Source organism: Lissotriton helveticus, chromosome 4_1 (genome assembly GCF_964261635.1).
Source record: "Lissotriton helveticus chromosome 4_1, aLisHel1.1, whole genome shotgun sequence".
NCBI classification, from domain to species: Eukaryota; Metazoa; Chordata; class Amphibia; order Caudata; family Salamandridae; genus Lissotriton; species Lissotriton helveticus.
In genome coordinates, this window is record NC_136063.1 from 717,676,993 (window position 1) to 717,690,557 (window position 13,565).

The 13,565-nt window shown below is 39.8% G+C and overlaps 1 protein-coding gene across 3 annotated transcripts in view; it reads right to left on the reverse strand.

Annotated features, from left to right (window-relative positions):
• Positions 1–7,601, reverse strand: part of MEP1B (meprin A subunit beta) — a 389,272-nt gene extending 381,671 nt beyond the window's left edge. Inside the window, exon 1 of one of the 3 annotated variants that reach the window (XR_013610541.1) lies at positions 7,393–7,532. Coding sequence is in view for 1 of the 3 variants with exons in the window: in XM_078687359.1 (XP_078543485.1) it covers positions 1,906–1,932 (27 nt within the window). In the remaining 2 variants the exon portion in view is untranslated. Of the gene's footprint in view, positions 1–1,905; positions 2,122–7,392 lie in introns of those variants that run through there. The other 2 variants (XM_078687361.1, XM_078687359.1) reach the window with 2 other exon arrangements.
• Between the last annotated feature and the right edge of the window lie 5,964 nt (positions 7,602–13,565).

Here is a 13,565-nt window from a genome sequence, read left to right on the forward strand (position 1 = left end):
CTCCTCATTTTCGTACTAGCCAGGACATTAAAATACCAGTAATGTAAGTTAAAAAACGGCCATGAGGCAAACAGAGCCAGATCAGGAGCTGTGGTCTTTTCACCTAGCTCAACTGGCAAAAATGTAGGGCTTCTAGTTGTACCAATATTTCTAGTGCTATGAGCTTTCAAATACATAATTTATCAAACATTTCTCTAACAATTAGCTCAATGAGACTCACAAAATGCTGTTTTATGAGCAGGTGTGATCCGGGAAGGTGGGATGCTTTTTTTTGGGGGTGCCCCCGCGAATTGTGAACCCAATCCGACCCTGCCCAGAAGTGAACACGCACCCCCTGGAATAGCGTTCATGAGACATCACAGGCAACATGAAGGGGTTAGAGAACAAAAGTGAATGCACGCCAACTGGAATAGCATTCATGACAATCCACAGGCAACATGCAGGGGTTGGAGAACCTGATAAGGTGACTAGAGCTGGGAGTGGTAATTATGCCTATTTTTTGACCCACAGAAATTAAGGCTGAGAACATTACTCAGATTGGTTTGTATGTTTGCATGGATAATTGAGCGAGTGTCACCACCTGATTATCTACACAAATGGTGTATCGTAAATGCAAATGACTGACCCAAATGGGTTTGTGTGAGGATCACAGTTGTAGAAAGCCAGAAGACCAGTTTGGCTAAGTATTTAGCTGAAACGTGTAGATCCTCAGACGCTGGAGCAAAGTAATTTCTCCTTGTGCATCGTCTTTTGCTTTTAATCTTGCCAGTGGACCCTGGAATAAATTAACTGGCAACTATTAGGGTACCCTTAGGAAATTTTATACATAGATCCCATTCCCTAGTAACAAACATTTCTTAGATATGAATATCTGGGCAAAGACTGGATGATGAAGCATCCCAGTGGTTGAGAGCCCTTTTAAAACAATATGGATTGCCCCTTTAGGACAGGTAAGGAGACAACGTATACCAGTCAGAGTAGGTTTCGTCTTCTCATTGACAATTCTTACTATGCGCTCTTCCACATATACTACTCGCGCTGTTGATGACTGTAGAATTGTAGAATAGTACTCCAATATTTAGCATTTACTCAGGTAGATTTTCCACCAGGTTGAAAATTCTGAATTTGTAAATGCGAATAAAAAATATGGTTTTGCACATGCTACTATTTGTGGTCTGTCCCTTGCAGGCTGCACTGTATCCTATGCCTTTACTTACAAATGGTTGCCTTTTTTGTCTGGCATCAATGTTCTGATTTTGCTGCTTTTCTCAGTATTTTATTTTTCTCCCAGCCATGCAACGTTTCTCTCTCACCAATGTTTGTGTTGTTTTTGCATTGGATGTGTATTCGTACTCAGCTAACTACTTGAGACATTTTTATTTTCTTTCTGCATAGCCTCTGTTATTGCCTTACATCGCTCTGGTGTACACTCCTCTTCACTGTTCTTTGCTGCATTGTTTACAGCAGCTGTCCAGAGCTCTGCTTCTATAGTGGACTTTACAATGCCTTGATCCACATCCCTATCCGGTTCCCGCCATGCTTTACGTCCTTGCATTTTTTTGTTGTCGTCGCATTTCTATACTACGACTTATTTGCCAGGCTTACCTGTGCTGGGCTTCTCTAAGTGCTTGTACAGCACTCAGATGCACACTCACAGCTGGTATCTGTTGTGCTTACATTCTTTTCTTTATATTTCTACAATTTTGATGTAGGTCTTTGCCACTGCTGATTTGACTAGATTTCAAGTACTGTTTATTATTAGGAGTTCCTCTATTCTCGTACCCGTGCCCTTTTTATTTCATAATTTGGACAGTAGCAGCCTGTGTCTGGGCAAAGTGGCTAGGCAGAGGGAGAGGGTGGACCGGGACGGACAACAAAATAAAAAAATAAAATAAAAGACCTTACCTGTCCGACCCTCCTCTCTGGCTCCATCACCGCACACTGCAGGCACAGGCTCCCAGAATCCCCTGGGCCAATCCTGATGTTGCATGAAAGCAGTGTCAGGATTGGCCTGAGCACCGATGATTTGCCTCCCAAGGGAGACTAGGAGCCTGTGCCTGCTCTCTCCAACCCGGCAACGCAGCTGAGATGGCCAGCCAAACCTTCATACGCATTGACAACCAGTGCACCTACCACTCCCCCTCTGCTTGTCATCCCCGTGGGCCCCGCTCCCTAGGTGACTCTACAGAGAAAAATAAAACTATAATAAACACAGGTTCATTGTTGTTTTATTTTTCATTTTTATGCTGCTGGCAAGTGGGGCTACACTCCATCGCCATATCGGAGGGGCCACCCCTCCTCCACCATAGCGGAGGAGCCCCAGCTGAATTTGGATGACATGATAATGAAGCAATATTTATTCTAACATATGTACTGGAAAATCATTAAAGTTCTCATGTAACTGTACATTTCACTTCTTTAATATAGTGCTTGAAGGTTGTATTACAAGTTCTAATACTAACTGCGGAGGTAATGACCCTTAAAACTTGCAGGTGTCGACTTTGGAAATGGGGTACCAGGGTCAGATCCTGGCATTGTCTCTCTGAGACTTAATATTCCCTTGCCTAAAAATGTGTAACTAGCCTGGTTTGCTGATAAAGCACTCAAATGTACTATAGTGTTGTGTAGTTCCTAGGAGTGCCCCAGGACCTGTGAGTTTTGGATGGTCTAAACTGAGGGCTTGGGTCCCAACCGCTTCCGGACACCCCCACAAGATATGTCAGCCATTAGACCAGCTAGCTCTTCAGTGCCACTACCACCCCCCTGTATCTTACAGCGGTGTAGGTAGTCTAAGGCAATGACTAAACATGACAACCGTGATTCCTCAGGGATCATAGAAAACAATAGAGTGCGTTTCACTCTGACACTCGTGCTTGCTTTCTCTCAGAAAATACACAGGATGGCTATTAGGATGAATCAATAAGAATTTATTGTTCCAGTGAGAGCCTGGTGTAAAACATATGTGCTACGACAATCTGGAGACAGAAGCATACAAAAGAGATTGCTAGTACCAATATCGTAAATAGTGCATACATTTCTACCATAGTGCTAATAAGATGAACAGACGCAGTTCCGATAAAAACAGTAGCACTTGCATATTCCTAAAATGCGGCCCCTAAATAATTTGCCTGAATATACCTGGCCTAACCTGGATGTGTAGGTGTATATGCGTACAGTTATGTGTATGTGTAGCCAAAAAACCCCTAGGGATGAACCAGCCCCCTCACCTGATGGTTTAGAATGAAGGAACCCGTCTCTGCGTCGAGGATGACAACCCGCAAGGGATGTTAGACCGCTGTGTGTCAGAAATGCGGCATGCAGGACTCTGTGTCAGCCTGGAAGGAGTTCTCCTCTATTTTGTAGGGTGTGTGGGGGGGGGGGGTGAGGAGGTATTTTATACTAAAGTGGTCACTCCAGGGTTTTTTCTAGAAGCAATATCTTTCTAAAACAACCATGGATGTTTTGAAAACAACCATAAATGTTTTGAAAACAATCACCAATGCTTTTCTAAACAAGTGCGATCATGCACAGCTGGCTGTTGGCCAAGGATGAAAAAGTGGTGACCCTTATACAGAATAAATCTGCCGTGCCTGGGGACATATTTATGTACATCAGGTTCAGGGATTATGATAGAATACTTAAAGCTCAGTGTCGAGGAGACAGGAGCAAGCCACTAGGTAAAAGGTCACCTGTTTAGAATCATTATTGTCGTGTGAATGGGACAATCTATGTAAAAATGGGGTATACATCAATGAGACTATCCTAAAGGACATGACAAGAGGCAAGATTGTGCTACATGAAAAATGCAAATGTTGTAGTGCGTGGCCTCTGCATTTTTATTTACATGACATGTCCACACCCCTGACCTGACTGCCTCCTGTGTCCTTACATCCCTTAACTTGGATTTCTCCTTTGTTATCCCTTTTCTTTGCTCTGGCTTTTTTGAATAACAGCACATGGATGCACACACTTAGCTTGCAGTTTTTTCTTCATATTTCTATATTCTTGTGGTATGTCTTTGCCACATCTTCCTTTTACTGGTTGTCATGAGTTTTGTTTTAAAATCTTTATTGGTATTTTACATTTAACATGACTGCCAGCATCGATTCGTACAGATATGTTTGAAAACTGACACAGAAGATACAGACACATGGTCAGAATAGCATTATACCGCACAGTAATATATGAGCAACACAGTAAGCTGTACACCAGTGCAAACAGTTATATCATTCATGTGAATATGCGTTAATGTTTCTGCATGCCGTTGCTCACGGCGTAGCTGCAATGTGTTGTTATGAAGTAGTGTCGTTGTTGTTCACTACCTACGCTAGTTACAGCTCGTCTGAGCAGTCCTGACAGGATTTCACGCATTTGCACTATATGGTTACAAAACTGTGACAGTCGGATCGTAACGTCTATTCCCTGCTTGATGGGAGAAAGGATTTATGTGACGGTAGAGTACAAATAATGATCACCTATGGATACCAACAAATCTCATTCTCCAAAAACATTCAATATAAACTGAAACTTAGAACTTATAAAGAATACCTGTCATCCATTAAATTCAAACAATATTTCTAACGCATCAGTAAATCACAATTAGGAATAATATTGGTACATGTCCGCTTAGCCTCAAGTCTGGTGAGTGAGTGAGATAATGCACACAGCAGAGTATATTAGTTTGCCAACATCTAGGATTATCATGTCGGGGAGCGGGTGAGGTGCAAGTGGCTATCTATATCAGGGTAGGGGGAACAACAATTGCCCAGTCCACGATTATTGGGACGTGTCAGCTCTCCTTGGCCAAGAGACTTGCGGCTGGCGGATACATCACTGATTTACTGATAAGGCGGTGGCGGCCACTATCAGGCAGCCAGCATGCAAGGTAACCATCAGCATAGCCCAGCTCTGTGCAATAGGGAATTTACGTAGCCCTGCTGTCTCCTCCCAGTGTAGTGCCGTACTTTCCGCCTGTGCCCATATTGCGAATGAGCGATTCCAGTTAAGTATCTCCGGTGGGGCGGCATTCTTCCATTTTTTAGTTATGAGACGTTTTGATGTAATGAAGCCCAGGTCTCGGAACCTAGAGGTGACCCTAGATTACTTGGATCTGGTGTAAAGCCCTAGCAGGCAGACCTCCCATGACACTGGCATCTCCGTGTTTGTGCATGTAGATAGTGTTGTGACTACTTCTCGCCAATAACTCTTAAGGGATACTCAGTTCCACAACATGTGCAACAGGTCTGCGTCATGGTGCTGGTTGTCATGAGTTATGTTTATTGTTAGGAGTTCCCTTTTTTTTTTTCTCATGTCATCATATTAAACTGTCATTAACATATGATGTAATGTATTTCAATGCAGAAATTACAAAAGTAATAGACCTTAACTAAAAGTTAGCAATATCTCTACCATTAAAAAAAATCTACTTCTAACTTTAAAATATTCCTCCAAGTGTTAATAGCAAACTTGCACAATTACAATTGTACTAAAACAAAACAAATATCTGGGGAACAGATGTGCATACCTTCCAGAGGCAAATACTGGTCGCCAATTGCGAGCAGAATGTTTTAGTCGAACCACCTAATGCATGAGTGGGTCAGCTTGCTAAAAAATTAGTCAGTGTGTTGTAATCAAACTTAACTTATTAATATTTATAAGGTACGTTGCTAATCATGACTATCTCCGATTGGAAGCCATCACCAGGATGGTAGGCTGCTAGGGTGAGCAGACCACCTTATCTGTGATTGCCTTTCAAGAAAGAAACTTTTCTTTTAAATGCAGTCTGTTGTTCTTAAAGGAAACAGATGGTTTAAAACTTGAATGTTTAAGAATTGGCAGCATTCCATTGTGTCACTACTTATCCCCAAACATTTTTTTTAGAATTCACAAAGGGAAAAGGATTCCACTGGGGACTCCTTCCTTATTAGGAAAACCACCCTAACTCAGGAGTCAGCAAGATTTCAATGTATTGCAACCAGATTTCAGTCACAAAAAAATTGATACATCACATACTAATCCACAATCTGGAAAGGATACCTAAAGCATGTACCTTATAAAATTGAAAAGTGGTATCCAACCATAAAGCCATTCTAAGAGTCACTAAAATGTATGGACTGCTAAAATGCCTTCAGTACATTAAAAAAAACACATTTTAACAGTCAGAAGCACCAAAGCGTGGAGTTTGCCATTGCTAAAATGCTCAGTACATCTGGCCTTTAAATGTTTTATAATATTTACAACTGAAAACAGTTTACTAAATAACAAAGTACCATACACATACCAGAACAAAGAATTTGCACTTTTGCTAATAGTTACTAATCAACAATTACATCAAAAGATTGTTTCTGTTATATGACCCAGCCAGCCCTTTTCACCATATCCAAGCGCTTTCAATCGGCTTTGCCAATGCTTGTTTTTCATGGTCTCCCCCATCGTCACCCTGGAAATGTATGTACTCCTACCTCTGACACAAACAAAATTCTGTTTGTTGCCTGGGTGGGAAATTACCTGCCAGTTATATGTGAGTACTCACAAACTTATGACTTTATGGTTGCTCACCTACTTTTGCAGGGTTCCCTTCAAAGAAAAGTCCACAATTCCACAACTGACAATGCATTTACAAGTGCTGCGCTCCTGCCTTACTAGTAGTGATTTGGTGTTGATTGAAAGGGCATCCTTTTTTGTACCAACAAGGTCTTGAAAAGTCAACAATATTCTCAATTTGTTAAGTTTTCAAAGTTTTTCCTCTTTAAGTCCGCCTTCACCCATGCAAGGTTTTCATGTTTATTAGGAGATCATTTTCAGCACGTTGTGAGATCACTTAGATGTATTTAAAATTAAAACAAAGCACAATTGAAAGTGTATTCAGTATTTTTCTCTGCAGGTTTACCTTTTGCAACACAGCTTGCAGCAGAAGTCATGATTTTAATGCAAATGTGGAGAACGCGTAAGACAATGCAACTTTGTGAAGTCGAAAAGTATCCATGAGGGTTACAAGAATGAAAATTGGAACTTCACAGACCCCTAATATTTGAAAATCGTGCACATATTACACACATGAAATTTCATGGGTCTTAGATCTGTTGTTCTGGTTTGGAAAGATTGAGGCCTCTATTCTTCAGGAGCCTGCTTTCAGCCAAGCCCTGTCAATATCTGTGGGATATATGGAAGTACCAGCGGCCTCTACCGGGAAGCCCTACTGATGGGAACACCTCTCCCACACTGAACCCAAACACAGCCACTGAAGAGAGCCAATTTCCCATCCACCAGTGCTTGCTCACCTAGCAAAGACAGGATCAGTTTCATAATTTACTTCTCTAAGACAATTAAGAACGTATGCCCCTTTTTACAAGTAACTTGCATTCCTCTGTTTATCTCTGCAAAGAAAAACACAAATATTTATTTCTAGTTCTTACCAGTGCCCAGGCTGCCTGAAGAAGAAACAAAAGCAGAGGAAATTGCATCTTCCCCATGTGGCGTGCCACTGCTGGTAGAGACTGCAAGGAGCTCTGAAGAAGTCAAGGGAACAGAGCACTGGAGACTTTGCCCCCAGAATATTGTTATATAAGTTAATGTCTTATTGGACATGATGTACTTTGTCCTGCTCTGCATCGCCTGCAGATCCTTATCTCAGAATGACAAGTTCCAAAACCTGAGGCATCTACTCTCTCCATAGAACAATCTTCAGGCAGGTTATTATTTTCCACATTCGTAATCTTTGTTCTAACTGTTATCATCCTGCTCTGGGATACTTCACGAGGCCAGGTTCAATGTCTTGTACCAGCTATCTTGCTGATAGAGGTCAGCAGTGTGCAAAAAAAGTAAGTTAGGCCAATGAAATTCATTGGAGTCCAGGCCAAATGTAGCCTTAATTCTGTAACTGATCAGATATTTTTGCAGTTCAATTCTTTAAATAGAGGTTCCTATTCTCAGAAGTACCTTTGACCATAAGCTTAAGTCTATGGTAAAAAAGACTTCAGTTTATGCCTGTTAGGACATCACAAAATGATCCTTGGCCAGCATAAATGGATTGACACTTGAGGGTTGCTCCAAAATGAATGTGGGGACATCAGCAGGTGTCAATCCCATTTAAGGTGTGGGGAGGGAGGAGGCGTCCCAAGGCATGGTTTGCCTAGGAGGTTTGTGAGCGCTCACAGACTTACATTTGTGGGCATTTTCATCCACCATTACGACTCTTTCCCACGCTTGAAATACTTTTACGTTACTCCAGCCATGGGCCAGACTAACACACAGTCCAGGGCGTGAATAGGAACCGATCAACCACATACTTGGTTAGAATGTAGGAGAAGGGCTGTGTCCACAGGGAAAAATGTTTTTTTCCCCACAAACAAAAAGTTTTTTTTTAAATGGTATGTTTTGTCAGGGGACTCCAAAGGAGAATTTTGCACTGTTTAAAATTCAGATTTGGGGACTAGCAGCCATGGGAGATGTGGAATGACATTCCCAGAAATTCATCAGGAAAAATGCTCCTACTCAGCTTTTCATGTGTACTTTTTGGAATATTCGTGAATGGAAAAAATTGGCGGATATCTAAATCTCTTTCTATGCTTTTGCATCTTTTTGGTGAACAGCGCCAATACAAAACAGTTTCAAAATATTTTTTGTTCATGCGTATAACTTTATATAAAAATATATAATTTAGCAACCCATACCTGTTTACCAATCTAAGAAATAAAAATGAATGTTTTGAGTCGGACACTCTTTTCGAGCTCCGAATTTGCATTTAGCTGCACAAAAATGTAATTTGTGAGTACGACTTTTTCATTCCAATTCACAGAATCAGGATCTATTATGGGAGATTTACACGTGAGGATGGGATTTATGCTGTTGGTCTGGGAACCAGTAAAGACCCATAAAACTGTTGGTATTCACAAATCGTCTCGATATTTCGCAGACCAAGTTTTATCCCTTATACTTAGTGTCAGCAAACAATGAAATATGCATGTTCTTGCTTGTGAAGGGAATCTACACACATCCATGTTCCACAGGAATGTAAGACAGGAGGTTTCTTTACATGGCATATCATTTCCCAATGCAGATAAAAACCAAATATATTTAAATGCAATCGTAAACCAGGATATTTTTTCACCCCCGGGAAATACAGCAGTTTCGCATTAAGCATGTACATTACATTTCTACGATTTGTAAAGATTTCCATGCCGCACCCTGGAACTTCTGTGAATCACCAGACATTGAAAAAGTATAGAAGGAAACTATGGGCCTGATATACATAGGGTTTATGCAATTGCAAACCCCCCCTCCCCCGCCCCGATTCCGTAAATCAGAGAGTTTGAGAATGCTAAAACCCTTTTTCCTATGTACTAAACATATTTAGTGATTTGTAAAAGTGGTTCTGAATTGCTACATTTATCTAGAAATGGATACCGATTCTGTGTTTGGAACGGGTGTGTTGTAGGCATCCCTACAAATAATGAAATTGTATGATATGATAGATTGCAGGGTTACCCTAGAATGCCTCCCCCCCCTGCATCTTTTGCCTTCTCCCTGAGCCATTGCGCGATAAATTTATTCAGGTTTGGCCTACCGAAATCGGTCATGGGGAAAAAGCGATTCTGATCCCTGTGCAAAATCTCGTTTGTACCAGGATAGGACTTTAACTTCAAGCTTGGAGTAGTGGAGGCTCGGCAACTATAGTGAGAAGTCTAAATTGGTTTAGTCGAACTGAGTTAAGTGGCAGCACAAAATCTGGAGGAGCTGAACATCAGATATTGAGATCCTTTGGATATTTCTTAGCTTGAAAATCAAATGAAGTTCAACGTTTTCAGAGTTCTGCAGTGGAGCACAGTCACGAGTAACCGCAGCTCAGCTTCCTGGATCACTTTAGGAGTCCAAATGTGGCTTAAATTTATTGAGTTCAGTTGCGGAGCATGATCTGCAGGCCCAAGATGTCCACCGCTGGGATCTCTTGGATATTCCTTAGCTGGAACTTCAAATGTAGTTTAGCAGTGTCAGTCAGTCAAATAAATTCACTTCAGATCGGGAAACATCCTTAAGAACGCGGTCAGTACACCGCAATGCTGTTACATCGCGGTTGTTACAATGACCGCATGTAACAACGCTATGCCATTACAACGCAAGCCTTTACATCGACTTGCGCTGAAGAAACGGGGTTTAACCCAGCGGCGTCAGGGGCACGTCTAAGATCTTCGAGTTCACCTGTCTTGGTAATCAAAGACACGGAATACTTCTGGATGACGTCAGAGACCAAGTTTATTAGCTGCAGCTAGTAACAGTAATCCTAGAAATACATCACAGTGTAAATTCTCAGGAGACTGCTCATTTTACTAAGGCGAGACGTCTCCTTTTATACCCAATATTCACATTATAAATGTACACCCACTGCACAAAATTCTAGCCAATAAGATAAATTTTCAAACAAAGTATCACATAGCAAAAACTCAATTTACAGTTTCCCAACCCAAAAGTTAATTATTAGGAATATCCCAAATTCAATCTCCACAAGCCGGACAAACCTATAATTGAAAGCATAACCCATGTAATGAAAAAAACATAAAAAAGAAACAGTAACAGATACTGAACAGGATAAGCACGTGCAAGGAAACTAAAAAGTTAACGATGTCCTGAACATTGATTGGCAATCTCAGATAAAAGATAGATCAGGGAAATTGGCTTTGCGAGGTCAGTTTCAGGTGAAGAGGTCAGTTTCTTACAGTTCATTTCAGAGTCAAAGAGAAACCTAGTTAATGTATACATGAACTAAGAAGGCCAGGCCACTTCGTTCGCCAGGTTACCTTTACAGGCCTACGTGAGGGCAATACAAAATGGTGGCACAGAACAAAATGGAGTCAGACTCGAGAATTACAGAACCTCAGCGCTAGATGGCGTGCTAACATTAAAAATGGTGTAGTTTACTATCCTAACACCTTCCCTACTGATAAGTGGACTGGAGTTGGAATAGTAAATTACACTTTTTTAATGTTAGCACGCCACCTAGAGCAAGTCGATGTAAAGATTTGCGTTGTAAAAGCATAGCGTGGTAACATGTGATCCAGCGCTCTCACCAAAATATTGCACAAATGACACTATCTACTACCACAAAACTTACACTACAACACTAGGCCCATAACAACAATAGAGCGCTTGAATCATGAGGCGATAAGATCTAAATATAGTTGTTTAAACCATCTGCAATAATCAAGACCAGCTTGTCATTTTAGAAAGTTTATTTTAACACATCTAGAAAAACTTAGGTTTTGGTATTTTATTAAACAAGCATTAGAAAAAGTCATAAAGAAAGATTTATTCAGTATTATTAAAAAGAGCATAAATCAAGAATTATTATTCATTAGCAGGAATAAGTAAAATTAAGCATTTTCCAAAATCCTAACTATATCTCTGTCTCTACCCTCATCACCTAGTAATAAAGTAATTAATAAAAACTCCTGTCCTCACGTGTAAAGTCCATCAGCATAACATCGTCCTCCAGATTTCTCGAGCGTAAGCCAACTATGTGTTCTCTGAACCTATTCTTATACCCTAAATTGAGCTGAGCTAACTATTTTTCACATTCCAGCAGACGAATTCTAGTTCTCCATTGGCTGAGCCACCTCGTACCACAGTAAACTGTGACACCTCCTTCTTACATGCCCGGGCAAATTCACTAGTCCATTGTTCATTTAGAAGTCTTGGCAGTTCTTCCTTAGTCTGCTACATTTTGTAGCGACAGCTTCCTTTTAACCTTGAGCCAGTCAGCTCTGAACTCCCGTGGCACGTTAGCAAATTTCTCCAAAAAGTCATCTTTTTAGCAGTTCATTCCAAAACCTTTCAAAATAAAAGCTCAGAGGCCTTTTCCATCCTTTCAGAATTATTTTCACTTGAGCCATTTTCATCATTAGGCCTCTTTCAGAAAGCGTCAATTTTCTGCGCCACCTTCCCTGCGCCACTTTTAAAAGGGTACTATTTTTCTGCAGCCATCTCTAAGCTTCATTTGTAAAACTATTATATAAACAAACACAAAGAATAATTAATGTAAGAAATACAGTTTGTTCTGTTGCCTCCCATCATTGCTAATAATTAACCCATTAGTCTAAATTACCTAGCAGTAAAGCACAAATAAAGCAGCATTTTATATCTACCAGTCTTCATAAATCCATAAAACCTTATGTGCACCTAGAATAGTAGAAATGACATCACATAGACAAGGGAAGCAAAATAAGCACATGCCATTATTTTAAAACAGCTGCTATTAGTTATGACATGACAATAGACAAGATTAATTTATTATTTTCTACATACATGAGAATGCAACATAATGCACATTTATGAGCACACATATTAATTTCACGCGTGTTCTGTGAAAATGCAACTTTAAACTAGATTGAATTATTATACACACAGCACAAATTGTTAGCATTATTAATTTATTTATGGAAGTGTGACTTCACGGGTTTAAACAGATTTCTGTTTTCTATCCCGCTCCATCAACTCCCTCATCTGGTGATTAACAAATCACCACACCACCACCCAATATTTTAGCAAAGATTTTATCTAAGATGAACATGATTCAATTTCACCTGTGTTAGTATTTCTAAAGACTTATCTCATCAGTTTATCTACAATTCTCATATTGAGTTTTAAGAAACCCCTCTAGTTCATATTTCTTTCTCTTGTGTAACATACAACAGAGCTTCAATAAAAGTGTTGCAAAAACTATAACTAATAAAATGTCAGTATCTTGCTTGTCATATTAACCTAAAACTTCTCCTTGTTAATTTCAAAAAGAACAATAACCTAAATTAACCAAAGCAGAATTATATTTTCATTAAGCTTGCAAAGAAAAATAAAACAAAAATTTTAAAAATTTTACCTAAATTTTCAAAAAATTTCTAACACCCCCCTTTTTCAAATTTTTTTTTTAATACTCTTTAAACCTTCTAACAGTTTTTCTTCGACCTAATGTCACAAATTAATTTTTCAGCTAACAGAATTTCTTCGACCTTGTGTCATCTAACACATTTTCTTCAGCCTTATGCCAAAAACAGAGAACCTAAAATTTAATAGGTATGTACTTCAATCATTGTCACTTTTGTTTTCAATCTCTTTTTGACTCTGACTATTTACCTCCATTACAGGTATCACTTCTATTTTCTTTCCTGCCTTACTTTTCTTTTCAGAATCTTTTTGACTTGATATCTCATTAATCTTTTCTTTTGATCTGTATCTCAATTTGAATTTCAGGCCTTCGTTTTCTTCTGGCCAGTTATCACTTTTTCTTGGTAATTTCTTCTTTTGCTTGGTCACATTATTTTCTGTTCTCCAAGCTCCTTTTCTGAATTTTCTTATTTGAGAATCTTCATCACTCTCATCAGTTTCAGTGTCAGAAATTTCCATTCTGGACTCAGGTACTTCTTTACTCAGCAGCTTCACTCCGTTAGGAACGTCATCTTTGTAGCTGGTACTTGGCAATTCATTTTCTTCTTCAATTACCTTCAACTTCCCAGTTTCAGAATTCCTGTTCCTGCTTTCAGAGCTACTCTTCTGCTTTTCAATACTCTCCTGGTCTT